This window comes from Danio aesculapii, chromosome 8 (genome assembly GCF_903798145.1).
Source record: "Danio aesculapii chromosome 8, fDanAes4.1, whole genome shotgun sequence".
NCBI lineage: Eukaryota > Metazoa > Chordata > Actinopteri > Cypriniformes > Danionidae > Danio > Danio aesculapii.
This window is the reverse complement of record NC_079442.1, coordinates 42,201,904-42,229,677: the sequence shown is the minus strand read 5'-3', so window position 1 is coordinate 42,229,677 and position 27,774 is coordinate 42,201,904. Positions and strand designations below refer to the sequence as shown.

Below are 27,774 nucleotides of genomic sequence, written 5' to 3'. Positions count from 1 at the left end.
AAAATCACAACATTAGATTAACCAAAATACACCACAGGCACAACTGAAATCTTAAACCGGTTCTTTTGAAGAAACAGTTGTGTAGCTGTGAAATCAGACAGGTTTGTACTTGTTTTGCTGATGTAACGGCACAGCTAGCATTACTCTGTACTAGCATTTTCTTTACAGAATGAAAAGAGTGTCAAGTCAAAATAATGATTTACATCGGTCAGTTACATTTGGCTAATTACCTGCATGCTGTTAACAACATCAATGCACTGAATCTGAGAAAGAAAAAAGACAACAAAAAATGGTCTCGTCTAATTTATGTAAAAATAACTCTTATATAAACTGTAGGAAAGTATGTAGTAGCTCACTTTGATTTCTTTTCCATCCAGTAATGCTTAACTTTTTTTAAACAGCAGCAAGTCAGAATATATCAAACACAGTGTGGAACTATTACAGACTTTTACAAAATAGTGTAAACCAGACCAAAAAATAAACAGCTTATAATCGTATAGTGAAATATAACAATCAGGATAATTTTATCTGCATTTAAATCTTGTTAGAGAAACAAATGTATAGTAATCATGCAGAAGTTCCAGTCATATCTAACAAATTACATGCTAAACAAATATTATATTTAAAGTTTGTACACAGATGCAATGTGAAAACACTACAAATAAACAACACAATAGATCCAACAGCTAAAACAATACTGAATGTTTCACAAAGCAGAAAGATGAACAACAATGAATACTAAATCAGGTCATTTATTAGAGTTTCAGTCAATTTCATCTATAAAAAGCAAAGTTAGGTTAAAACTTTTTAAAATATTTCCATGACCTACGTTTATACATTTTTAGTTTATTACAAACAGTAAAGCTCTCACTGGAAAGCTTATCGATTGTGGGAAATGACATGTGCAGCAAAGATATATGGTTAAACAATAAATTATTTTTTATGAACAAAGGTGTACTTACCAATGGTAAGAAATTTGATTTGATTAAAAAAAAACAACAACAACAACAACACAGATCATGACACAGAACAGGTATCATTTGAAAGAATTCGTGAGAATGTGTAAATGTTCATGCTTAAAATCCCATTGGTACCAAAAGCTTCAGTTGGTGTTTCTGCAATGCAAAAGAAAAGAGGATAAAAAGTTATTTAATTTAATTCAAGTTAATTCGTATAGCAGTTTTGATAATTATTGTTGCTAAGCAGTTTTGCAAAAGGTGCAGGTTACTGCATTACAATCAAGTTAACTTAAAGGGCACCTATGGTAAAAAATCTACTTTCAAGCTGTTTGGACAGCCATATGTGCATGTATGGTGTATAGACCGTCATATTGGGGTGATATAAGCACACCCAGTGCTTTTTTTTTTCAATTTAACAACATAAAAAACGGTGGACCAATTGGAGCTGTTTTCAAACCGACCGCATTACAATCGGTCTACTACTACTGTCATCTACTTTACGTAGGAAAGCGGTCCCCCCGCCCACCAATATTGATTGACAGGCGCGTCATCATATCCTCAGTTTGTTGATTCACGTCCGCCATTTTCAGCGTGAGTCGAAGCAATATCACTAAAGGAACACCCTAGCTCTATTTTTAGATGCAAGGCTCATTGGCCTCAACACAAGATCAATATTCTCCACATTATCGCTCTAATCGGAATTATTGGTTGTATCTTTAGGTAGGTTTGCAAACATGTGTACTTCTCATCGAGTCTACCTTATACTTCAGCCGTTTGCATTTCTCGATATCCCAGAAGCTCCCTGTGATCTTAACTAGCATGCGTTTTAGAATTCTAAACATAGGTTTCTATCAGGGTACACTCAAGTCGACGGCTGTGTGCCGCGGACCGCTGTAGACTTGAATTGCCGTTGTGTGTATCCTGATAGAAACCTATGTTTAGAATTCAAAAATGCGTGCCGCAACGATTCGGGACACTTCATGTCTCTGCCGCGCCACAGAGAGTGTCTGGTGTGCCGTGTCGCGGCTTCGAGCGGCGCATCCGGTGCCTCAGTCAAAGTTCATTCAGTGTGCGTGGTTATTAGTTTCTGTGTACAAACTCGGCACTTGAAACTAGCACACAGTTGGCTGTAAAACTGTACAAGACACATATGATTTTGTACTCTGCTTGGTCTGTGTCAGAGTCATACATGTACGACTGAATGCTGTACCTCTCACTCCAGCTCGTTCTCGCAGTCTGCCTGTCAGACTCTGTTGCAAACGCAGAGCGGGTGAGCTCATGGCCCCGCCCCCTTGTTACGTTGGCGGGAAGCCGAAACTAATCTACATGTGAAGCAACACACCCCTAAATCAGCGAGCTGTGGACACGCCCCCAACATGACACTTTTTAACACATCATAATAAAAAAAATCTGAATTGTGTTTTAAACTGAACCTAAACTGGCACACTCAGAAGAACCATAATATTAATATTAAATCATAAAAAAGAGGTAAACTTTGGGCCCTTTAAAGGGTTACGAAACACCACAACACATTTTTTGAGATGTTGACAGTCATATGTGTCCCACGTTGCTAAAAACACTATTAGGACACATATGTTAAACAAAAAGGTGAAAATTGGTTGTTTTTGTGTTATTTCGAGCGAATTCGTCCTTCAGGTTTGAAAAGAAAGCTACGTTACGGTGATTAGATCCTTGTGTAAATTCTAGCATGGAGACTGGATGTCTTTACTGGCCGGTACAGCGTGATGTCTTTGAGTTTTCAGCATTAATTCATGGGAAAGACTTGGTTCCAACCAATCAGCGCGCTTTATTGTGTACGAGGTGCAACTTCATTAATATGCATGATAGCTTCAAAGACTCTTTTTACCTGTTACAGTGTTCAGAGAGACGCCATGTTGTGTTGCCAACCATAATTAAAACAAGTAGGGGAAGAAGAATTGTTTGGAGACATGGGTCGTCAGTGTTGCGTTTATAAATGTGCCGCAACGAAGGTTTTGTTTTCATTTCCCCATGATGGAAATCTCGTGTGGAGATATGTGGATTACAGTGGTCTGCTAACACACGACAGAAATATGTTTGTAAGGAATTTTTTTCACCCGAGAGCTTTTCGCATCTGGGAATAGTGAAATCCACATCTGCCACTCGTCTGCTTTTAAAAAGGAGGCGGTTTCAGTTTGTGTTGATTGTTTCTACGGATTTGGTAAGTGTGTGATCAATGTTCTTTGCTTATGTTTATTCAGAGGCGAAGTTAATATCGTCATCTGTACTCTCAGTTTTTAAAGACCTACCTTAGTCAGAATGATTTAGTTACTAAGTTTACAGTACGTTAACATCACTACAGTATTATGGACAGAGTTTTTTTTTTAACAATCAAATACAAGTTACTATATACAGACATAGTTAACCTGCAATTTTATAGCATATAGGTGATGTCTATGTGTACCCCTAACGAAGTGTGTTTGTGTATTAAGTGTATGTGAAGATAAAAATTAGACAATATTTTATTTTAGCAATTTATTTAGTTTCATTTTATCGGGTGTCACTCACAAAAAAGAATGAAAGTTTAAGATTTTTTTTGTGTGTATGTCAAAATTTAGCTTTGCATATGAGTAATGAGCGACAATACGGGAAATTTTATACTAATTCAAAGGATAAATATTATAAATGAAACTTACTTTCCAATAAGTCTGAAATTCATTTTCATTCTACATATTGATCTACACTGGCTGACCTTAATGTCTGAAGTTTAATGTAAATGATCATAAACTTTATAATTATTAATTATAAATCTTTCAGCAGCATGTTTTGAGTCATATATTTTGTAAGGCTATTTTAAATGGATCACATTGTTTTGGTCGTCTGGGGGATTAGTTAGATTAGTTGGATACAAAATGTACTGTTAATGAAATTAGTTACTCTGTATATCCCTAGTTGGATTTATTCGGTCTATCTATAACAGCACTGAAGGTTAATACTTGATGTAATGTAACTTCAAATATTATAACATCTTTACCTTGTACAAGTTGATAAATAGAAATATACACTACCTGACAAAAGTCTTGTCACCTATCCAAGTTTTGGAACAACAAATCATACCTTGTAACTCTAACTCTGGCTTACGCTTTAATTTACCCAAATAAAATATGATCATGCCTTGATTTTTAATGATTTAATTAGACAGTAAGGTCTGACTTTACTCAGAGAAAAGTCTTGTCACAACAGAAAGAATGTACAGTATAGAATATGAAGTCATGGTGCAGTGGAAAAATAATTAATACTCTCATAAGCTTGGAGGACTGCATCCATACATATAATACTTAAGAAAAGGTAAACATTACATGTATCAAAACACAATGTTTCAAAAGTAATGATACCATATTTTATATATACACCATAATTGTCAGACAAATGTAAGAAAAGAAAAAAGAGAATTATTGTAAAAAAAAAAAAAAAGAATTATTATGCAAAATATTTGAATAACATGTTATAATTGAAGTCAGAATTATTAGCCCCCATTGAATTTTTTCTTTTTTAAATATTTCCCAAATGATGTTTAACAGAGCAAGGAAATTTTCACAGTATGTCTAATAATATTTTTTCTTCCTGAGAAAGTCTTATTTGTTTTATTTATTTTGGCAAGAATAAAAGCAGTTTTTAATAAAAAAAAAACAAAAACATTTTAAGGTCAAAATTATTAGCCCCTTTAAGCTATATTTTTTCCGATAATCTACAGAACAAACCATCGTTATACAATAACTTGCCTAACTACTCTAACCTGCCTAGTTAACCTAGTTAAACCTTTAAATGCTATTTATCTATATAACAAATATCTAGTAAAATATTATTTACTGTCATCATGGCAAAGATAAAATAAATCAGTTGTTAGAGATCAGTTATTAAAACTGTTATGTATAAAAATGTGTTGAAAAAAATCTTCTCTCCGTTAAACAGAAATAGGGGGGAAAAACCGGGGGGCTAATAATTCTGAGGGCTAATAATTCTGACTTCAACTGTATACACACACAAATACTCTGCTTTTTCTGATTTTGTCATATACTGTTGTGAATAAGCTCTTAATCAATTCTTTGTTTCCTAAACGTGCAATCATCTTGATAAATTTTTAATGATTATTTTTAGTTGAAAATATAATTAATCTGCAAAATATTGTATAAAAAAAGTCACTGTGCTTCACTGAACTGATTTATTTTTTAAGGCAAGTAAACTGTAATTAAATTACTTAAAAATGAAAAGTAATGCCTTAATTTGTTGCCAGATTTGTAATTGAATTAAAGTAACTAGTAACTTTACTAACACACAACATTACACACAACATCTACCAGAATGACTTCTGAATTTTGATTATGATAAAGGGCATGCAGTGATTTATTGCTTTAATCACTGGTTTGTTTTATAACAAATAATTTGAAGGTTGTCTGCTGGCTCAATGTAAAATATCATTTTCATAGGATTCAGGTTAAGCCCCTGAGTGCAGCTAAAGATCAGTTTGTCTGATAATGTTATCAGTGCCACATCTAGAAAGGAACCAGGAACCAAGAACTGACATAAAACTTTAAATAACTGAACAAGTTTTCACTAGTTTGTTCCAGCTGCATCTGCAGTGGAAAGGACAAAATCAGTTACCTTTTTATAAGTGCAGTTAAAATCAAAGCTTGCTTTTATAGTATAGATTATGATTATGCTAGGTTTGTTTAGGAGAATATATTTTAGAAACAACTTATGAATGACTGAATTAAACCGAATACAATAAAATTATATTAACTGAAAACAGCTGAATTGAAAGCCATGCAGACCTTTTAGTTAAAAACATGAGTTAAAGTTGAAACTCTCACCTGTAATGAACACAGGAAACCGTACAGAGGCGTTTTGAATCTGGAGACGAGTCAGACAGAAGAAGTAGTCCGGTCGTTCCCGTGATATTACATCACAGTCATGATAGGGCAAGACCTCAATTACGCCAGCTTTCTGACAAAAATCGATGAACTGTTGCTTCTTGTTTGCCTCAGGACTGGACCTGTCGGGCAGAGTATGATTGAGTAAGACTGTCAGACTAATATTTAAAATGTGAGTGGAGCGAGAAATATTCTGTGCCAAAAACTAAATACACAATTACTAAAAAGCAGATATTCTTTAGAGCAGTGTTTCCCAACCCTTTTCCTGGAGGCACACCAACAGTACATATTTTGGCTGTCTCCCTTACCTGACTAATTAACTTCAGGTTTTGGAGTCTCTTCTTATGTTCTAATTAGGTGATTCAGGTGTGTTTGATTAGGGAGACATTGAAAATGTGTACTGTTGGTGTGCCTTCAGGAACAGGGTTGGGAAACACTGCTTTAGAGAGATTATATGCAGGAGTTTTTTTAGGCATTAATCACCTTTAATCTCCAATGTGAGAATAACTTGATTGAATAACTGGAGGAGTAAAGTTTGTTGACAAAATTTCACGTTGGCTTGACAAAAAAGCACGAATGCTAACATGACTTATAATGATGTTAATATGTTTGTAGGAAGTTAGCATATTAGCATCAGCTAACATGTCCCATGAATTCATATTTTGTAACATATAGCATGAGCATTTTGCTAGTATGATATTAGTGTTAATTAGCATGTTACTAGCATGAATTAGCTTGTCACTAGCTTGAATTAACTTGTCACTTGCATGTTTCTAACAAGGGTTCGCAAGTATCTAGCATTGATTAACACGTTGCTATAATTTTTCTAGCACAAATGAACACAGTGCTAGCATGGAATGACAAAACATTCCATTAGCATGTTTTAGCATTAACATGTTGCTAACAAGCCCACTCTCATTTCACTATGTCATTCTTGTTCAAAGATATGACTGGTTAATTCAATTCAATTCAATTCACCTTTATTTCTATAGCGCTTTAACAATGTAGATTGTGTCAAAGCAGCTTAGCATAGAAGATCATAGTAAATTGAAACAGTGTAGTTCAGTTGTCAGTGTTTAAGTTCATTTCAGTTTAGCTCAGTTCAGTGTGGTTTAATATTCACTACTGAGAGTCCAAACACTGAAGAGCAAAACCATCGATGCACAGCTCTCTACAGATCCCAAACCGTGCAAGCCAGTGGCGACAGCAGCGAGGAAAAAAACTTCACCAATTGGCGAAAGTGAAGAATTAAAAAGTCGCCGGAGTATATTATAAGATTGCTTGAATGGTCAAAATGGTTTCTTGGCCATGGCAAGGTAGTTGAATTAACACCATTTACTGGTTGAATGCTAATCTGAGCCGATAAGTGTTGCTAATAACAAATGTTTCTGAATTCCACATCTCTATTTATTCAGAGTTTGAAAGGTATAAAGTGAAGTTAGTTTTGTTTCAGTCACAGTTACACTCTTACCTTGCGCTTTCCCGAAGCCTGCGGCTGTCTCTATAGTGCAGAAACCATTTCCATTTGCCTTGCTTGTCTAACTCCTCCAGGATGCCCACAAGTTTCTTCATGTCATCTTCATATAAAATTGACAAAAATAATTCCAATAAAAATGTCATGATGTCATGAAGTTCAATTTCAATAAAACAACATGCATAAACTGTGTAGACATGTGATCAATACCTAGAGTGAGTGTGTTAATAGCCAGTTCATCACACATTATAAAGCCTCCTTTAGCAAAAAGTTCTTGGTGAGTGCAGTTCACCACGTCATCCGGTCGGTCGATGCCAGCAAACAGAACACTGGGCGACTTCTTTAGTTCCAGTAAATGAGGCACCTGGTTAAGCGAAAAAGACAGAATGTGCCCTCAATTAAATAAAATAAAAACATTTTATTAAAAAAAAAAGTATAAAAAAAGTTTACACTGAGAAAATTTTCCAAAGACAATTTACCAGCAACAAAGCATGAAAAGATCTAAGAAGTCCAATTAGTAACAGACTTCAATTTTCATATACATTCTAGGAATGTGTTGAAATAATAACACAATAATAATAACTACAATAAACAGTGTAATAAATAATAAATAGCCAATGTCAAAATTATACCATAATTACACCTATGCAAAATAAAATAAGCTTTAAAGGTCCTGTGAAGTGCTTTGAAATTTTTGTTCGATGTTTGACGTAATCTCAACTGAAAAACGAAGAGAGGGCGGGTAGGACATAGAGTAGCTCCTCCCCTTAAAAAAAAAAAATCAGCCAATAACGTTTTGTTTTTATCACTGCTCTGCCAGTGAGTGGTAGAGCTCAAGCGCATCAAATGAAAAGCAAATAAGAAGGGGGCGGGGCATGTCAGTTACTAGAGAGCATTTCATTGGTCAAGCTTTGATGAAAAACTGAAGTATGAGGTGACGTAAAAAAAATTGATCAATTTAGGCAGAAGCGACAAACTACAAGCCTTATATGTTTATATCGGTGTTATTTCTCCTAAACACAAATTGTGTAATTGTTTTGTACCACACTAGCTTATAGATATCCATGAAGACTAACATACTCAGTGGTGGATTTAGGCATGTGTAATGCGGGTGATCGCCCAGGACGGCATCTTGCTAGGGGCAGTATGGAGACCCCCTATTCCAGAACCCCCCCGCTCTTCACTTTTGTCCCCAATAACCCCCGCCCCCCCTCTTCACTTTGAACCACTTTTCGACTCTCCATTTTCGTCCACGAAAAGGGCGGCACTAACACCGTGAGGGTGGCACGACCGCTACTGAACATACTAATACTAACATCTAAAAAACGTTATTTTAATTTCACTGGAGCACTAAATATAGCATTTTACCTTAAATTAGGATGATATGTCATCAGTACAAACATTTACAAATATCATGTTTTAAGAATGAATTTTCAATTGGTCTCAGAGAACTATATAGCCATTAAGGAGCATTTTATACACTGTAAAACCCAACAGTCTACTTTATAAATGAAATGAGTATAGTTAACTCAAAATGGTTTGAGAATCTCAAACTTAAATGGTTTGTTGCAATCGGTTTCCTCCACCATAACTTTTTGGGTTTTACAGTGTAGAAATGAACTTTCCATTCACAGCATTTATTTGTTGTTCCTTTACTTAATAAGCCAAAACAAAATCTTACTTACCTCACATATGTGTTCTGCAATGTCTTCATTCCTCAGTATAATTAGAAGAGGGCACTGATCATCACCATCGAGGTTGAAGTTGTCTGGCTCAACTGGCATGTGGCCCTCAATCTCCATCAGGTTCTACCAATCATACGCATTTACATTCAAATCTTTGTCATTATGTAGACCACTTTATTTTTATGCATGAACGTTCTTACCTTGGTTTCTTCAAAGAAGGTATCTGTTGACGTTACATGTATATAGAACCTGTACTTTTTCTTGGATGCCTGCCTCACAACAGACTTTAGATTCTCTTGAGGACTGTCAAAAACATCTTTCTTATATCGACCAGAAGATCGAGGATGTTGGCCAGTGCCCTCTCGATTGTATTTCCTCTTGAATGCCTTGATTGGACGTGGAAGTGTCTTCCCACTGCAGACTTCTTTCATCCTAGACTTGTAAGCAACAGCGCATTGCTCTGTTATTTCTGAAATGCCGGCAAACTCCTCCACATTGGGTTTTCCACAGAACAGCTTTTGGAAATGTGGTTTGCTGGTTTTTATAGACTCCCTCATTCCCTTCCTTTCAGACAAGTCCACTTTCAGTTTAAAATCCGAAAGGGGTGGTTGTGCTTTAAGTTCATCAGAGCTTTCATTTTCACTGAGATTTGAAAACTGAACAGTCATGCCACACTGTTCAGGGTTTGACCGACAACGTGGTGTGGAAATAATAGGGCTCTTACTATCCCTAAGAACCTGATTCATTTGATCAGAGAAGATGAGGTACTCACAATCAACTGTAGACCGGGTCCCATCAGCCTTACTCTGTCGTTCTTGCCAGCGATTAAAAGAGTCTTCAAAACTTTTATTTGAACTACTTCCACTGACGGCAGCAAAAGACGGTTTTGCTGTGGGAGAGTTACTGAATGTTACGCGGTATCCTTTCCTATCTAAAATGGTGACAATGGATGAGGGTGGAACGTCAAATTTGTTATCCCTCTCACATGCATCTAATAGCTGACTGGAAGTCGCCTCCCTTCTGAAATACTTCCGCCAGTCAAATTGTTGCTTACTGGAAGACGGATGAGAACTAACCATGACTCTAGTTGGCACTGATCGATGAGTTTCAGAGCTCGATATTTTTTGGATGCTGTAGTCTACAAAACTGCTGGAAGTGTCATCATCGTCCCATTCAGAATTTTGACGAAATTCACTCTTTCTAGACTTTTTCTTTTTTGCATAGTCAGTAGTACAAGTAACCTTTATTGGATATTTGGGCTCTGTTTTGTAATTTTGTTCCCAACAATACTCATCCATCTCCTTCCTTGCACGCTTTTTGTGCTTGTAGAAATACTCACTTTCAGATGCAACTTGCTTTGAACAAGTGGGTAGCTCATAGTCACCACAGAAGTCGCTTTCACGTGGATGAACAACTGGTTCCTCTGTTTGGTAATAATACCATTGTAAACCTTCATCAGTTCCATGGTAATATTCATAAAAATCATCTACGTCATCATGACCATAAAATAATTCTGAATCATTTTGAGATGCACCTTGTCGGAAGTCATATTTCTTATCTTTTTCATGGTAGGTGGGACAGAATTTGTGCCTTAACTGGAAAGAGTCCTCACTGGACGAATCCTCAGTAGTTAAAACAGATTTATCCTTAAAATCCTCTGCTTCAGAAAATTTGCTCATTTTCCACCTTGGTTCATCATGATGGGTTTCTTCATGATGTCCCATCAAATTAGATAATGGCTTTGAGGTAGAAACACAAGTTTGGGAGCTTTCAGGACTTTCAGGTGGCAACATGTCAATGTGATGAGCTACAGTGTTGTCAGGACAGTACAGTTTTCTGTCCAGATCTTCCCTCAACTCTTTGTTTACTTCTGGATAACATACTTCTCGAATTTCATCTTGAGTAGGGGTAGAGCACGTGCTGTTTATTTCTAATTCTGAAGGTTTGTCACTTTTCAAATCTTGAGGAGCAAACATTTCAATACTAAAGTCAGTCCCTGTTTTGGGGAGTGATGGACCAGTTTTGAGAGACAAATGCTGAGTTGATTGTGTCTCAATCTTCTCAACAAGTGTATCTTCCTCCCTTCTGGCTTCAGGTACATCTTGTTGGCCAGACTCTTCTTCGTCCTCTGTTTCTGATAGAATAAGATCTAATTTAGTGGTTTCAATAGCACTTGTTGGTTTTGAATCATACTGACAAGTGTCAAAAGCATCCTTTGAGGTCACTAAGTTCTGCTCAAGGGTTTTGAAATCATGTTGGTCTTTTATTAAACTAAAAGGATCAATAGTAGAAGCTGGGTTTTGTTTACCTTGAGTGAGCATGGGTTGATCCTCATCCGAGCATGAATCATTAGCAAATTCTTGAAGGATATTATATTCAAGGCTTGCCTTCTCTGGTGTCATAGGTTGTTTTACACTCTTTTGCATCTTCATATCATTATTACCACTCATTTCACAATCATCCTCATCACTGAATTCCATATCAACACTGTTTGTGTCATCATTCAGACGCAAAATAAACTCATCAGAATGTTCTGCCATTGCTGTGAATGTCTCATGTTCAGTATCACTGCAATTCAATTTAACCCTTTCCTTTGACTTTATCTTATCTTCTTGCATCATTTCCTCACCTGTATGACCTTCTTTCTTTTCTACATGCTCTTCAGTATCATTCTCACCAATCACATGAGATGATGTGTCAACTGCATTTGACTGAACTTTCAGACAAAGATCTTCTTGATCATTAGAGGTATTATTATCATTAGTCCCATCTGATGAAGCATCTTTCAGCTCATCAACCACAGTTGTGGGATCTTTTAGATTATGCAAAGGTTTAAGATCTTCCTTTGCATTAAAAGTTTTCTTATGCTCTTCAATAATAATCTGTTGTGTTGAACTGTCTTTCAGATCTCCATTTGCACTAGAAGTTTCCTTATGCTCTTCAACAGTAATCGTATGTGTTGAAGCATCTTTCAGGTCTTCATCCGTTTTTGCGTGATCCTTCAGATCATGCACAGGTTTAAGGTCTTCCTTTGCATTAGAAGTTTCCTTAAGCTCTTCAACAATAATCTCATGTGTTGAGCCATCATTCAGATCATCATCCGTATTTGTGTGATCATTCTGTTCATGCACAGGTTTAAGATCTTCCTTTGCATTAGAAGTTTCCTTAAGCTCTTCAACAATAATCTCATGTGTTGAGCTATCATTCAGATCATCATCCATATTTGTGTGATCATTCTGTTCATGCACAGGTTTAAGATCTTCCTTTGCATTAGAAGTTTCCTTAAGCTCTTTAACAATAATCTCATGTGTTGAGCTATCATTCAGATCATCATCCGTATTTGTGTGATCATTTTGTTCATGCACATGTTTAAGATCTTCCTTTGTACTAGCAGTCTCATTATGCTTTTCAGCTCTCATCTCATCTGATGAAATATCTCTTTGCTCATCAACATGGTGAACAGCATTTGTGTTCTCTTGCAAATGCTTTTCAACACTTGCCTCATTTAATAAAGCAACTTTCTGGTCATCCTCTGTATTTGCATGATCATTCTGATCAGGTAAAGGTTTAAGATCTTCCTTTGCACCAGAAGTCTCGATACGTTCTTCAGCTCTCGTCTCATCTGATGAAATATCACTTAGCTCATCAACATTTGTGTCATCAAGCTCATCATTTGCATCTGATGTCTCATTATGCTCTTCAACGCTAGTCTCAAGTGATGAATCATCTCTCAGGTCATCAACCTTATATATATGACCTTTGAGATCTTGTATAGGTTTGAGATCTTGTGCAGTCTCATTATGCTTTGTAGCAGTAGTCTGAATTTTGTTAGGCATTTCAGAAGTCATGATTTCCACAATTTTCAGAGGTCCATTTAGGCTATCTTTATTGGAGACCTTTTTACTCTCTTCAGTTACAGATAGACTCTGTTTTTGTATAGAAACAGATGCTGCATCTCCAGTACTAAATTCCAAAGTTTTGTCATGATTTCTGTCAGCCACATTTTCTGGGCAACCTTCTTTCATTCCATGTGATTTTAAAATCCCTTTACTGTCTGAACTGTCAGACACATCTTTCTTTTGGTGTGTTGCATGGCAAGTTTTGTTATTTAAACTCAAATCAAAATGTTTCTGTCCCAAAATCAGCCGACTCGGACTTGAGAATTCTGCCGGTTTAAGTATTTGATGGAAGACGCAGATTTTTTTAGGATCAGGAGTGGATGCTGTATTATTTGAAATACTTCTGATCTTTGGCAGATGTATCCGGATACCTATTCTCATATTTGATGCTTGATCACACAACTGGGTGTATGCACTGTTTGCTTCCATAATCTGAGAATAGGAGTGGTCACTGGCGAGATCATTTTCTTCATCAGTGTCCGTGTCACTGTCAGGCACTGACTTTTCCTGTGGTGTGTCAACAGCCGATCTGTAATTCTGTAACATATTAAATGAAAATCAATATCAAATTGCACAGTCATGCTGAAAAAAAATAAAAATGAATATGACTGAGAATAGCACAGAACAGTTAATAGATTATGAATTCTGTAACAAAAATTTTATAATGCATTTACCATCAAGGCTTTAACTCGACTTGGGGAGCCACTTGTCCCAGAAGATGAATGTCTTGGTGGCGTTTCATGTTTTTTAGATAATATTCCCACAGGTTCTGATGCGGTGTCCTTTGTTGTGCTTCGAGTTGAGACCGAACAGGGAGTCACATGTTCACCGTTTTTCACAGACAGATCCAAAACCCCTGATGACACATGTACAGGCTTGGACGAGCCTTCTTTCGTGTTCAACTCAACATTGAGCAATGACACAGCACTCTGAATGGCATTTTTATCCAGATGGACCTTTTCAATATCCTTCCCCTTTGGAAGTATAGTACTATTTTCAAGGTGAAATAATCTGGAGGTGGATTTACTATAGAAAAGACCAATCCACATGTGAAAAATGAGATGAACATCCTCAAAGGTGTCTTCAATATTGAAGTTCCATTTCCTGTAAATAGTAGGAAAGAGAAAATGGGAAATTCAAAGGCTGAATTTATTGATTATGATGACTGGAATGGTTACCACAAAACTGTAATTAAGTTAAACGTGATTTAATCACCACAAAAACTGCTATATAAGTTAAAAACCTCTTCTTGAGCATATTTAGGTATGTGTACAAACTTTTGGTTTCCCATATGTTCTACATTATGTTGCACTTTCTATTTAACTGCCACCACCTACTAGAGTAATTATTTAATAATACTATTAGGGATGCTCATAATAACCGGTTCACCGTTAACCGAAAGGGTACGTTTTTAAGTGATTAATGTTATCAGCTAAATGATTGAAAAATATATATATATTTTTTAATTGGCTGCATAAATGTGCAACACATATTTGTTGACTCACGGGTTCGATAACACGTGCAACCACACGTGCCTACAGACATATTTTGCGCATGTAAACCACGAGTGAGAGAGGAAATAAAAGCACAAAAGTTCTAAGGTAAAACCAGACGCTCAAAACATAATCTTTAAAGTAATGACTTCCATTAAAAATGTTGACAGAGGTTTATGATATAAGGATAACAGCGGAGCATTAACTAAATGCATATTTTCCGTGGAGCGATCGATTTGAGATAGCCTGCTGTTTTTATTTTACGGAAGAAAAAAAAACATATGATGGGGAAAAAACAGCCTATGCTGGATCAGAAAAGGATTCAGCCAGTGCTTTTGTTTTGCAATTTAAATTTGTCATTTAAGTAAAAAATATTTAGGGCAGAACTATTTATTTTATTCTTTTTATTTAGTTTATTCTGTTTTTCTATGCTGTTGGAAACACTGCAGGTGCATGAAGATTTTATGTTGATATGTTCTGTTGTTAAAATGTTCGCATGTTAAAATAAATCAGTATTTTAAAATGCAAAATTTAATGTGTCAGACACAAAATAAACACGCAAAATATTTTTTATAATTTAATATTAATCTGACCAGTTAACGGATGTTGGTTGGCAAAATTAACCAAAATGAGCATGCCTAAATACTATAATTTCTATTTACAAACTAACAAATTAACTTGCGAGTTAACGAATTAGCAAGTTTAGGTTGAAAACACAAATTATGCAGTTTTATTGAGAATAGAAAATTAAAATGAGAAATATTTAAAAAGAAACAATTATTAAAATAAAGTAATAAATCTGTCAATTTTATTAATATGAAATATATATATATTTACAAAAAGGACAACAAGTGGTGCTTACCCATGAAGTGCTCGTGAGACAGTTTTGTCTAAACTGTCATTGGTGAACTTGCTATCATATTTGAAATCATAGGCTTCTTTCCAAGTCCTCATCACTTCAATCTTTCCTTCTTTTTCAATTATGCATCTGTTGCGTAAAATTTTTGGTCGTCTAGTTTTTGTCTTGAAGATCGATGGCACTGGCTTATTTGGAGAAATCAGATGCTTCCACTCCGTTTTGCCTCTGTCCTCTTGATGAAATGGGACCATGCTATCTTTGGGCAAGTTAAGAAGAAGCCCACTTTTCAATGAAAGAGGTGATTCTACGCATCCAGACAGCGAAGAAACCTGAGATGATGGACCTGACAGCGAAGAGGTGGACTGTGAGTAAGAATGCTCTTTTGAGATTTCCAAAATTAGTTCCCCGGTCGCTAACAGACTTTCTGGAAAAGGAGACCTGGGGGGTAACTTAAACCTGGCAGATGGACAACGAAGCAGGGCATGAAGGACTGACTCAGGGGAGCCACTAGCCTTGACTACATCAATGTCTTCCAGGCCAGGTTTGGCTTCTAGGTTTGTTAACATTTTATCATTACTTGCACCAAGAGCCAAGTCAGCCAGTAAACTCAAAGCATCTGAGGGCAGAGATGGACCTGTGCTCAGTCTCTCTGTGCTGGCTTTGCCATCAATGCTAATTCTTCTCCTTCCCACCCTATCCCCAATAAGCGATGATATGAGCTGCTGGTCAGTGTGTTTAGCTATTTCAAAAGATGCTGATGGGTCAAAATTGAGGGACCCTGTAAGAAATAGACAAAGACAAAGCATAAAACAGAGAGGCACAAGAAAAGAGGAAGTATACATTGACAGCTGTCTTTAGAAGCAGAAGAGCAAGCAAACGAGAGACAAAAAGATAGAAAGGGAACCTGAGGGGCCAATTTTAAAACACCAGCATAATCGTGTCAAACTGGTCCCATTATTCACCATAGACTAAAATTTAAACATGTGGGAAAATATAGACTAAACTAATGTTTGCATGCAAAGAGTGTTGAGAAATGGACAGGGTATGTCAGCAATTTCTTACCATTTTCTTTTTGGGTCTTGGAAATAAGACCTCTCCAAGACACTGGTTGTTTGGTTATGTCCACAGTTTTTATTGGCGTATGTTGTGCCTCATTATTTCTGGGTTGTGATATTTTGTCTTTCAACTTATTCTTGGTAATTTCATACATAAGACCCATGGAAGGGTTCAACTTTTGCCTTTTTGACTCTGGGTTATCTGCTTCAGACTTTGCACCATCACTGGGGGAAGGAGATTTCACCTTCTTTCCCCTTCGGAGTACAGTTTTTAATTTGCTTATAGATATTGCACTGTACACACTATGTTTTGTTTTCTTCTTGTTTTTGTCAGGGGAGGAAACTTTAGGATCTGAGTCCTTGGATTGTTCCGAAACTTTGGGAGGACTGGAGGTAGCATCTGCTTGAACAGCAACAGGATTGTCTTTATTTGTTTGTTGGAGGCCTATGGTCTCATTTGATGTAGTATTCATAGATTTTTCTGGAAATAAATTTTGACTTTTGTCAAGTTCTAATGGGTTGTTTTGGTGAAGTTTTCTCAAAATCTTTAATGCTGACAAGAGAGCACTTGGCATTTCAGTTGAAGGGCTGTCCTTTGGGTCTTCATCATCATTGACCACTGGATCTTTAGAGGGAAATTCTACCTTCTCAGATGAGGCAGATTCTCCCTTACTTTCCACCAATTCTATGGATTTGTTCTCCACAGGAGAAACTGTTTTAGGGTTTGAGTCATTTTTATCTTGCATTTTATCATTTTGCCTTTTGTTTGCAGACTCTCCGTCAACATCTGAACCATGCGGGACAAAGACTCTGCCACAGTTTGTGATTATGGTCTTTAGACCATATCGTTCCCTCAAGTTACATCCCTCCATCTTCCTCTTTGGAACACTAGGCAGACTTCGCTTTGTGTCATCATGGTGAAGGTCTGCTATAGACTCATTTTCATTCTTTACAGTATTTGATCTTAAAGAACGTTTCAGACTGGCATCAGGACTCCACAATCTTTTACGCCTTGGAAGAGACCGCCAGTCATTTCTTGAAAGACTTGTCTCATCTTTCATACTCTGATCACTTACTGATTCAGTTGACACATTTAATAAAGGTTCCTGGCTCTTGTCCTTTCTGGCTTTACTGATGTTTTGTTTCACAAAATCTGGCCTGTATCCCTTCCCGCTTCTAGTTGAATGTGGTTTCTGATTGGTGTCATCAGCATGCAGAGTCTCAGTCTGAGTCTTGTCTTTTGTAGGGACTTCAGTGGAGTTCACTGGCAAAAAAGGAGGTGAAGTTGAGGTTTGTAAAGGAAGCTTTTTTTGAATCTGTAAAGTTTTCCAATGAATTTTGCGCTTCTTACCTTTACGCACTGAATATGGTCTGCGATTTACTTTCTTTTTAGGATCAGCCATTGTTTTCTCTGTATGTTTACCATCCTCCATTGCCTCACCTACAGCAGTATCACCTTCTGCTGCTGATGTGATTAATGGTGTACTTCTATTCTGTATGGGAGTCTCTTTTGTGGATAAATCTACACAAACTCCATCAGCATCTCCTTTATTACTGCCTTGAGATATTTTCTCAACATTGGTGTCAATACTTACAGAATTTTCTGTAGGGACGTCACCCAACTTGGGTGACACCGTGGAAGTTGGATACTCCAACACACTGTCGGCCGTAACTACAGCCGTTCCCAGTTTCCCAAGCCTCTCTGACACAGCGGGTTGAAGTTGTTCTGTAGACAAATGAGCGTGCTCATCTTTTTCTCTATCAAGTATTTCATTGATCCTGTCAGAAGCATCACTGGTAGCCTCTGTTAGTTTTGTCATCTCCGTTTCAATGGAGGCATCAGTCTGTGGCATCTCCTCAGGTGATGATATATAGTAATAAACATCATCATCATCATGATCATCTCCACGCTGCTTTCGACCTGTCGTGAGTAACTCCAGTGCCCTCACTACAGGAATCGTAAAGCCACAAGGCTCATCAAAATATGATTTTAATCGAGTGCCTGTTTCCTTTGTCCATTTAGGCGATATTAGAGTAAAACCACCAGGCACATCATATTGGTCTGGAAACATACTGGCTTCTCTGGTGGGAATGTCCAATGGTTCTGTGTGAAAAAGAGTACCATAGTCTTGTAAATGCTTTTCTAAAGAAGCCTGAGAAGCCCCATGCTGGTTTTGAGTAGATTTTTCTATCTCCGTTTCTGCATAGTTAAGTGCTGGAATGACTTGCATCATTTCTGTTGACACCTTAGTGTTTTGCAAACCAGTCTTGGTATCTAAACACACACAAAAACAAAACATAGTCTGTAACGATTAAGAAAGTACACAGATTTTTTTTTAAAGTAAACTCTATTAATATTTCTTGTTACCTCTTGGTACAGTTCTTGAGTCTGGGAAAATAAACATGCCTTGAAGTGCTTCTGCTTTACCCGACTTTGCATCTAGAAACAAAAGAAATTTATGTTTTACAAAATCAACAGTAATAACATTTTAAGCCATTTTGGTTCCAGATGTTTATTTTTACAAACAAGATGTGCAAAGTGTACTATGAACCAAACTAACCAGTTTCAATGTGAATCTCCAATTACAAACTTAAAGATTAAGCCCAAAAAAAACAAAGATGCAACACTACATATTTAATTTCTGTAGTGATGGATTGAAGTCGAGAACTCAAGCCAATAAAGCATTAGATTTGGAGTTGTGTTTTCTTTAGGCTACGCATTACCTTCAAAAGAGAAAAGGTGTGAAGAGTGTAGCAAAATAAGGAACCCAGAATCTTCCAGTGGTATTACAAGAGCCTGGTGAAAGCAAAACAACATGAGACAAGTTTGTTCGTTTGGAGATTTATTCTGTGTCCAATGACGTATTTTCCTCTTTCCTGTATTTACCATATCTTTTTCCTTCAGCTCTTGGGCTATTTGGGCAAGATCATTTTTCGCCTTAGAGGACACAACGTCATACAAGTTGAAACATCTGCCACCTATGCAAACTGAGGAGATGAAAGAAAACAAATTACAGTTTCACCCAAGCTTTTGTTTACAGTTTACGCACCAATGTTGAAATATGGTACACACCTTCACCCACAATGCAAGTTTCAAAGATTTCTCGCGGCAAGGTCCTCTTGAGTTCAGACACACCAATTGCGTGGTCAATCTTGACTGTCTTGGGGCTGAAAATACAGTGTATTTAAATGTTGTAGTTTACAAGTAAATGTACAGTGTTTCTGAATTAATCTACATTTTAGGAGCAATATCAAAAGAAATCTGGTTTACAATATCTAAAAAAAAAAGAGAGAATCAAAATGTGTCCTTGCATAAACTTACAGTTTTGTAGGAAACCAGGCTCCGCTTGTGGACTGAAGGCCAACATCATAAACATTGGATTCAATCTTGAATTGGCCAATCCATGGTTTGTAATGAAACACTACAACATAAGATACAAATTGGTATCGACATGCTCTCAGGTGTCGTTTAGACAAGTTTTGTTCACATTTGTTTCATCGACCGGCTAAAAATGAAGAGTTTTGAAGTTGCTAAAGACCACTGTTTAGTTTGGAAACAATTATGATCCATTTAAGCATAGACGGAAACCAACTTTTGAAATAGGAGGTGTGGCTATCCACAACAGCTCTCTGATTAGTGGTTGTTGCTAGATCAGATACGGTTGTGGCCGGAAGTTAACAAAAAAAAAAAAAAAAAAAAAAAAAAAAAAAAAAAAACAAGAGTTATTTTATTTATTAAATTTCCCATTAATTGTGCTTTATTAACCTCTACCCCCACCACCACAGTAGCATAAAAACAGTAGTTGTACCGAGTATTATTTGTTATTTATTAAATTACCCAATAAATTGTATTTTTTAAAGTCTACCCCTACCCTAACCCTGTCACAGTAAATGCTACTATACTAATGTGCAGATTATACTTCTGTCCAGCCGTGTATCCTACCTAGACTTTACTCTGATTGGTCCTCTAGACTATTGAATATAATTCCCTGATCCATCAAGCTCCTCTCATATGACCAATATCTAATGGGTTGGCGGCAAGTCCAGATGCCAGGAAAATATGTGCATTCTCTCTAAATCTGAATGGTAAAATTGGTTGAAGCACCCAAGAAACAGAAATGTGCGCACATCTAGGATTCTTAAAGGCAAGTGCTCGATCAAAAATAGACACAGTGGCAAAAAGTCAAAAGAAAATCGGCACACTGCCACTTTAGCTCTCAAAAATGTTTTAATGTAACAATGTTTCAACCTACATGGTTTTCATTTGACAAGAAAATTTGAGAACTCAAGAAATACTCAAGAAATAGTCCATTGTTGGCTTGTTGGTTGACTGGTGTGATTATTGTTAGCAGGTGTGATGTGTAGAGCTTGACTATTTCTTGAGTTCTCCAGGTCTTGTTTAACCTGATGAAGACCCTGTATGTCGAAATGTTGTTAGATAAAAAGAATTTTGAGAGCTAAAGTGTTTTCTTTTGACCTTTTGCCACTCTGAATGTTAATGTATCATGTATTTTACACTATATTGTGTGGATGGAGACTGATTTTCTTAAAACGCATAATACACCAATATGGATGAAGAGCGTTTTCATTCTAACTTGCTGTTTCAAAACAAAAACACACCTTAAATGAACATTTACAACAATATTGTAATAAAAAATGAATAGGGAAAGTTTTCAATAAATTAAAAATCAGTAATTCTTACCTGTTTTGTCTTGGCTTGAAAAAGCAAACAAACAAAGAAAACAGATCTTTAGTTGTCAAAATCAGCATTAGCATATGTAAAAATGTGTATATTAATGGCAAAAAAATCTATATTAAAAATTCGAACCTTTTTTGCTCCAACTCCGAAGAGGTGCTCATCTTCCCATAAGAAAATGCTACAATAGCAAAAGGACACGCATGTCTTGGACAGGCTTCTGTTTCGCTGCTTCCACTACAGAGCTCATAGAAGTAGTACTGCAAGACAAACCAGCTTTGTTAGATATACAGTTAGATAATAAGAAAGAGAGGAAACCGTTTTGAGAACTCTATCACCTGTGTTCGCTCAAACGCCAAGAAAGAACTGGTAGTTGAAGATATAGCACCGAGCTGCTCTGATACATGGCAGTCAAAGCCAGGTGTTGGAGGAGTGAAATTCTGGGTATAGTTGTCTTTAACCTCTTTCACTTTGCCCTGATGGTTAACAATACAAGAAGATATGTTTGCATGGTGCAATTAGAGAAAAAAAATCAGCACAAACACTACAAAAAATGCTTTTCGTACTTATAGTTTATGTCTGGTTCTAGTCCAAATGTCTAAAAATTCAGTTTTTAAATCAAGCAGAAAAAGTCTAAATATAGTTTAGTTTTCAAAATTAAGTCAGTTTTTCATTAAAATTAAGTAATTAATCAGCCCATACGGTAAGTAAAATAATCTTATCTTTGTTATGAAATAATTTCATTTTACTTACCTCACTGGTGGATTATTTTGCTAAATTTAAGAAAATACTCAGTTTTGCCCTATTTTATTCAGAAAACAATGCAACATTTTGACTTGTCTAGAAAATGCTTTTGGTTGAATGTTTAGATAATTGGACTAAAAACCAAGACAAAATGCCTTTTTTTTGCATTGAAAAACTGTTATTCAATAGAAGAACAACAATTTCCTACTGAATCATTAAAAATGTACCTTGGTGAGCTTCAAAAGCACTATGTAGCCAGTCTTGCCATCATACCATCGTTTCAGGTCAAGGCAGTCAGAGTATTTTGAAATGTAGACACCTAATTTAGAGGTAAATATCAGAATTACAATGCAATATTTACTTTAGCCAACCACAGAAAACAACTCCATGATGATAAACTCACTGCTGTTCAATACCTACATTTCTTAAGAAACACACAATGATACACATACATTAAACACATTAAAATCTCACCTTAGAAACATTTAGGTCTGAAGAGTCCCGATTTAAGTGTTCAACATAAAACATGATATCAAAACTGTAAACATTGACATTTTAAAAAGCTCTTTTTGTTACAAAATCAAACCAAACCTCACAACATGTTGCAGAAGTTTCAGGTGTAACTCTAAGAAACTCTAGGAAATGGTATGAATAGCACACAGGCTGTAACAGACCAACAAAAAACAGGAAAAACTCGTTTTTCTGCATTTATGGATTGGAAAAAAGGTGTACCAGGAGTTCTAAGAATTGTCTGATTGCCACAACATGTTCCTCTAGTAAGTTTAATCTTTAGTTCTGCTAATTATTAAGCCTTAGTCCTAGTCTCACATTGCCAGTCTTTTGAATGAAAAAATAAACCATGGTCTAGATTGCAGTATAAAATAATTAATATCTTTTAGTACAAACCGATGACTCAGATGCCTGAAACAACAATCATTCTCCAAAGATTTGTTGTTACTAAAAAGGATAGTTCACCCAAAACCTGTCAATTCTGTCATTTACTCATCTTGTCACAAACCTGTTTGAGCTTCATTTTCTGTTGAACACGAAAGAAGATATTTTGAAAAATGTTGGAAACCTGCAACCATACTTCCATAGTACATAGTGACTTACATAGTATTTGTTATTTCTACTTTGAAAGTCAATGGTTACAGGTTTTTAACATTTTTCAAAATATTTTCTGTGTTCACTCAAACTTGAACTCAAACTTTGTGACAAATGAAGGTTGAGTACATAGTAAGTACATCTTTATAATTTGGTGAACTATCCGTTTAATTAAAAGTAAAAGTGTGTTAAATACAGCACTGTAAAATAAGGCTCATTTTCTTTATCAGATTGGTTTACATAATATGTACACCAATTCTCCTAAAGCTGTTGTATTTAACCACAAAATCAGATTTCAGCATATCTTGAGCCACTTTAAGCCCTGACAACGCATCAACATTTCTGAAATTCAAAACATTTCCAGTCATTTCGGGCATTTTTAGACTTTAAAAATATTTTCCAAAATTTAAAATACATAAACTTCATCTTGTCCACCTAATAATGAATCAACTTAAATAATATGACCACAACATACAGTCAATGTCACATAAACTGTGCTCTTTGGTTATTTACTCTTATTTACTCTACGGTTGCCAAGAGAGAAGCTGCTTTTACACTTTGAAGCTTGCGTGAATATATTCACCCTCACAGGAAAAAGAAGTGGTTCAAACCACATAAACTCAGTCATACTTTAAAAACTTAAATAAAATAAAATATAATCACACACTACCAATGAATTTGTTATGAACGTTATGATATGGTTAAACAAATTACAATCACCTTTGCTTTTACAAACCTATTCTATCATTTTGATGATGTTTTGGTAGTTTTAATATGATTTAGAGTTGCTTTTCAGTGGACTGTCCTTCAGGAGTGGCATTTGCATTACACTTATCTGGATTAAACCGAACGGAACTTCAACAGTTTTAATTTAACTAGAAGTACACTGGCATTTCACACTACTTGCATCCCTGTGTGAACTGTGCAATGGTCCACATTTGGGCTGCACAATATATCGTTTCAGCATTGATTCAGCAATGTATGTGTCCACAATAGTCAGGTCGTAAGATCTGCAATGTTGAGTTAAATTGAATTTTTATTTGACAGATTTTAGACAAGCTGTACAAAAATACAAGTACCCCGTACATTTTGAAATAAAAACACAATAAAGCCCTGGGCTTGTTTCCATTGTGGTCCTCGCTGTTAAATAAAACAAGTACGGCTTCAAAATACAGTTAAAACAAAACAAACAGTACCTCTACGTTTTAAAACAGGAACAAAATAATTCACATATACATTTATTCCTTCATTCATTCAGTTTCTTTTCGGCTTAGTCCCTCTATTAATCAGGGGTCGCCACAGCGGAATAAACTGCCAACAACACTATAGTCTTCAATAATTAAACAATTCATACTTTAAGTGGCAAACTTAATTTTAAAGTCAAACTATCATTTATTGCACCCAAATGGTTTAAATTAGCTTGAAACCTTACAGTCACAAGCCTTAAAAACACATTCAAATAAAAATATGTCATACTATTAGATTAAAGTTGCCATAAATTGTGGTTCCGGGTTAATTATAATCCCAATTTGACATTGCAGATCTTGCTATGTGCACAGATTTGCACATTGCAATATGGATGCTGAAATTATATAAACTGCAGCTCTAAAATCTTGCCAAAAAAATCCTAATTTCTCCATAATAAAACCAGTAGTTTATAACAGCCATGCAGTCTCCAGCGAATAATGTTGTCTAAATGTTTAATTTAGACTGTAACAAATACTTCAGTGTCTAGGCTACTTGATCCCATAGGCTAGTGGGAAGACCTGTGTAAGAAATAGCCTTCACTTTCTCTTTCTATAGATTAATTATGTCTCCTACACTGCAGTAGGATTCAGTTTCACTTTTCCTTTTCATTTGTAGAACAGACTGTAGACCTGGAAATATGCAGTCCACCTGTCCTAAACTGAAAACACTTGTTATTAGTTTTAAAAAGATATTTTTAAGAAGTACTTCCTTCTTATTATGGTACTTTGGTATGTGTTAGTCAATGTTAATTCAATAAAACTATTTCTAAAACTGCAACTATAAGGTGAACGCAGAAATTATCTGAATCACTTCAATGAAAAAGCTGCCAGTGACAATAGTACATTTATTTAAAGTCTCGTCAGACTGGAACGAACCTCCTCTTAGATGATCTCATTGCAGTCACATGAGAAACATTATCACTTGCATGCAAGTAAACACAGCAGGTTGTTATGCAGAAACGATCAGCAAATAATCTAATGGTTAGCTTTTCTTACCTTTCAAGGAATCTCCAAGGGTAGTGCATTTCGCTCGTCCAACCAACAAGCCTGCTTCACCAACTTTCCTTGCCTGTGGAACAATAAATTGGGTTTGAAGATTTACACAGAGTTCTGGTCTGAGCTCAGATTGATTCAATGAAGGTTGTATCTGTATACCCTGTTAATATCATCAAGCAACAGGAAGCCAAATGACTCTTCAAGTTCCTGTTCAGAGTATCCTTTTTCCTGTTTCTCAGAACGAAATGCAGCATACTGTTGGAACACAACATTCATTCATTTGTAACATGATATAAATCTCACTAAATCACTTAAAGTATGCTCTGTAAAAAAGACTTACCCGTTGTTGTAAAGCAGGATTGTTGATCAAATGGGCTGAGTTGTATGTAAAAAATTCTTTTGATTCTTTATACAAATAGTTGCTATGAAGTGGAGCTAGAATACTTTCGTTAAAGGTTACTGAGCCTTGATGAACAGGCTCTAGGAGACCTGGGAGGACATGAAATATGACAGAATTACACACATGGTCTTTCAAAACACTCATTTTTCACACCAAACAAAGAAAGCTGAAGATTTTCTAGGTCACTTTCAGTCAACATTCAGAGATAAGCAGAGAACACATTGTCAGGTCATCTCAAGGACGTTGGATATTTGGCAAATATAAAGCTAAACTGTAGGTGACAGCTCATGTTGTGAACGACTAGCTTAGCAAAAGAACTGTTTGGGAAAAAACTCCTCTAAAACAAACAAAAATGTGTTCAACATTAAATTATAGGTCATTGCGCAATCCTTTAACTGAAAAAGTTCTCATGTTGTTGACTATATCAAGGACTATTGCGCAAGACTTAACTAATCTTGGAGGATTGAGCCAGAATGTCAAATATTAAATATACTTAATCATAACTGATCAAATTAATCAAGAACACAAAATACAATTCACAGTCTTCTTCACATGATGGATTTCCAACTTTTCTTTAAGAAAAATCCAGTTCAATATAGCAGCAGAGCAGATAGATCAACTTGGTTTGAAACATCAGCTATCGCTAAATATTGGCTAGTTCTAATATTTTGTCAAGTTGGTTTTGAAACAAGATAGCCGTCAAAACATCAAAAGAGAATCTCTAGAGAATAATCAGTTACCAAAGTTCAAAACACATTCCTTTCTATATCTATATATATATATATATATATATATATATATATATATATATATATATATATATATATATACACACACTTAATGAATTACTGTTTTACTATAGTAAATAAATTAAACATATTTGTTTTTCAGCACAGACTACTATTACTACTATACCATAGATGACTTTTCCACCAAATCAAGAGATGTATAAACATATTAAACATAAATATTTGTGGTCTTAACGTGCTTGTTATATGTCCTAATTCTCCAATTATATCTAAAGTTTTAATGTCATATCAGCAGCATTGGGCTATATTCATGGCAGCAATTATAATAAATATTCAATACATAATTTACAATCATAATAGCTGAATAAACATGAGATCTTTCAATTTGGTCAAACATTTGCCTCAATATTTCCTGACTAAACATTTTCCATAATCATTCATAACACTACGATTAAAGAATACTTTTATGTTTTAGATCATGGAGAAACATTTGAAAAACACTAATAGGTCCATACAGCAAATAAGGCCAAGTATAAGATATTGAACAGTAGAGAACTGAACATGTTATTATTAAAATTCATCACAAAGCTAACCAAATGTAAAACTAGCACGTGTATATTTACCAGGCCCATGCTCACTCAACTGCAGAACTGGTTTAGAGCTAAAAGCAGCCAGCCAACCAAACCAGTACCAGGGTCTTATTTCAACCAGAATAGATAGCCAAGTCGTTTAAAACGACATATATGCTGCAGAGGTGTATATTTAAATATATATGACTTAAATTCACAATTTTGCTAACAGTTTTGTTAGCAGTCAACACAAATTAAAAACAAATAACGTAGCCTAACGTCGTATAAATGGATTTTTGAGTAAATATATATTAAAATAAATTGATGTTTACAGACTAGCATAAAGTACACGAACACTATTGACGTCAAAACAGAAACTAAACGCGTCAGAGAGTCCAATAACCCGCGTTACCTTCTGTTGGTCGTTTAGTCTCATTCTCCATGAAGACGAGGCATAGATCACAGGTTTTCGCTTTGCACTCGATATTTTAGATATTTCTAATCCTCGGCGGTTCACGACATTCCTGCCGACCGAGTAAAACGATACTATATTTTCAGTCAAATCTTCGTGAAATGTTCGCTGGAAGGTCTAAAGAGAATTATTAATGTCTACGACTAGTCTCTCAGGTTGAGCTGCGTTTTGGAGGACTTGAATTGTACTGTGTGACTGTGTTGCAACCAGGAAGCGAATCCACATAAAGACAGCAAAGGCTGGGCTGTGAAAACGAACGACTGCCAGCGAGTCGGTTTGAACTAAACGGTCGTTTTAAACCGAATTGAAATTATAGCCGATATTCGGATTCACTCGACAGCGCGCGCTTTCTACTGCCTTCGGTTTCTAGGAGTGAAGCTCGCGCGAGTCAAAGCGAAACGAAAAAGAAACAGAAAGTCAGAAGTTTGCGTCCATCTTGCTTCCAACGCGCAGTTTGTCTTCA

General features: G+C 35.9%; 1 protein-coding gene across 3 annotated transcripts; it reads right to left on the bottom strand.

Moving 5' to 3' along the window:
- Positions 1-288: 288 nt before the first annotated feature.
- On the bottom strand, positions 289-27,774 carry tasor2 (transcription activation suppressor family member 2). Of its 3 annotated transcripts, XM_056464008.1 has the most exons (24): positions 27,252-27,774; positions 25,462-25,610; positions 25,281-25,376; positions 25,122-25,194; positions 22,002-22,093; positions 21,369-21,506; positions 21,163-21,290; positions 21,037-21,050; positions 19,657-19,756; positions 19,408-19,502; positions 19,222-19,322; positions 19,059-19,131; positions 18,703-18,774; positions 17,686-18,609; positions 16,342-17,598; positions 15,283-16,057; positions 13,602-14,031; positions 11,337-13,464; positions 9,229-11,162; positions 9,029-9,151; positions 7,554-7,707; positions 7,341-7,446; positions 5,810-5,991; positions 289-1,115 (listed from the first exon to the last, which is right to left on the bottom strand). In XM_056464008.1, exons 1-24 carry the CDS (start codon positions 27,280-27,282, stop codon positions 1,018-1,020), a joined length of 9,273 nt encoding a protein of 3,090 aa, XP_056319983.1. In that variant the 5' UTR covers positions 27,283-27,774; the 3' UTR covers positions 289-1,017. The 3 variants fall into 3 exon arrangements, with proteins under 3 accessions (XP_056319983.1, XP_056319982.1, XP_056319984.1); XM_056464007.1 differs by having other exon boundaries at positions 9,229-13,464; XM_056464009.1 differs by having other exon boundaries at positions 9,229-13,464; positions 15,283-15,622; positions 27,252-27,773.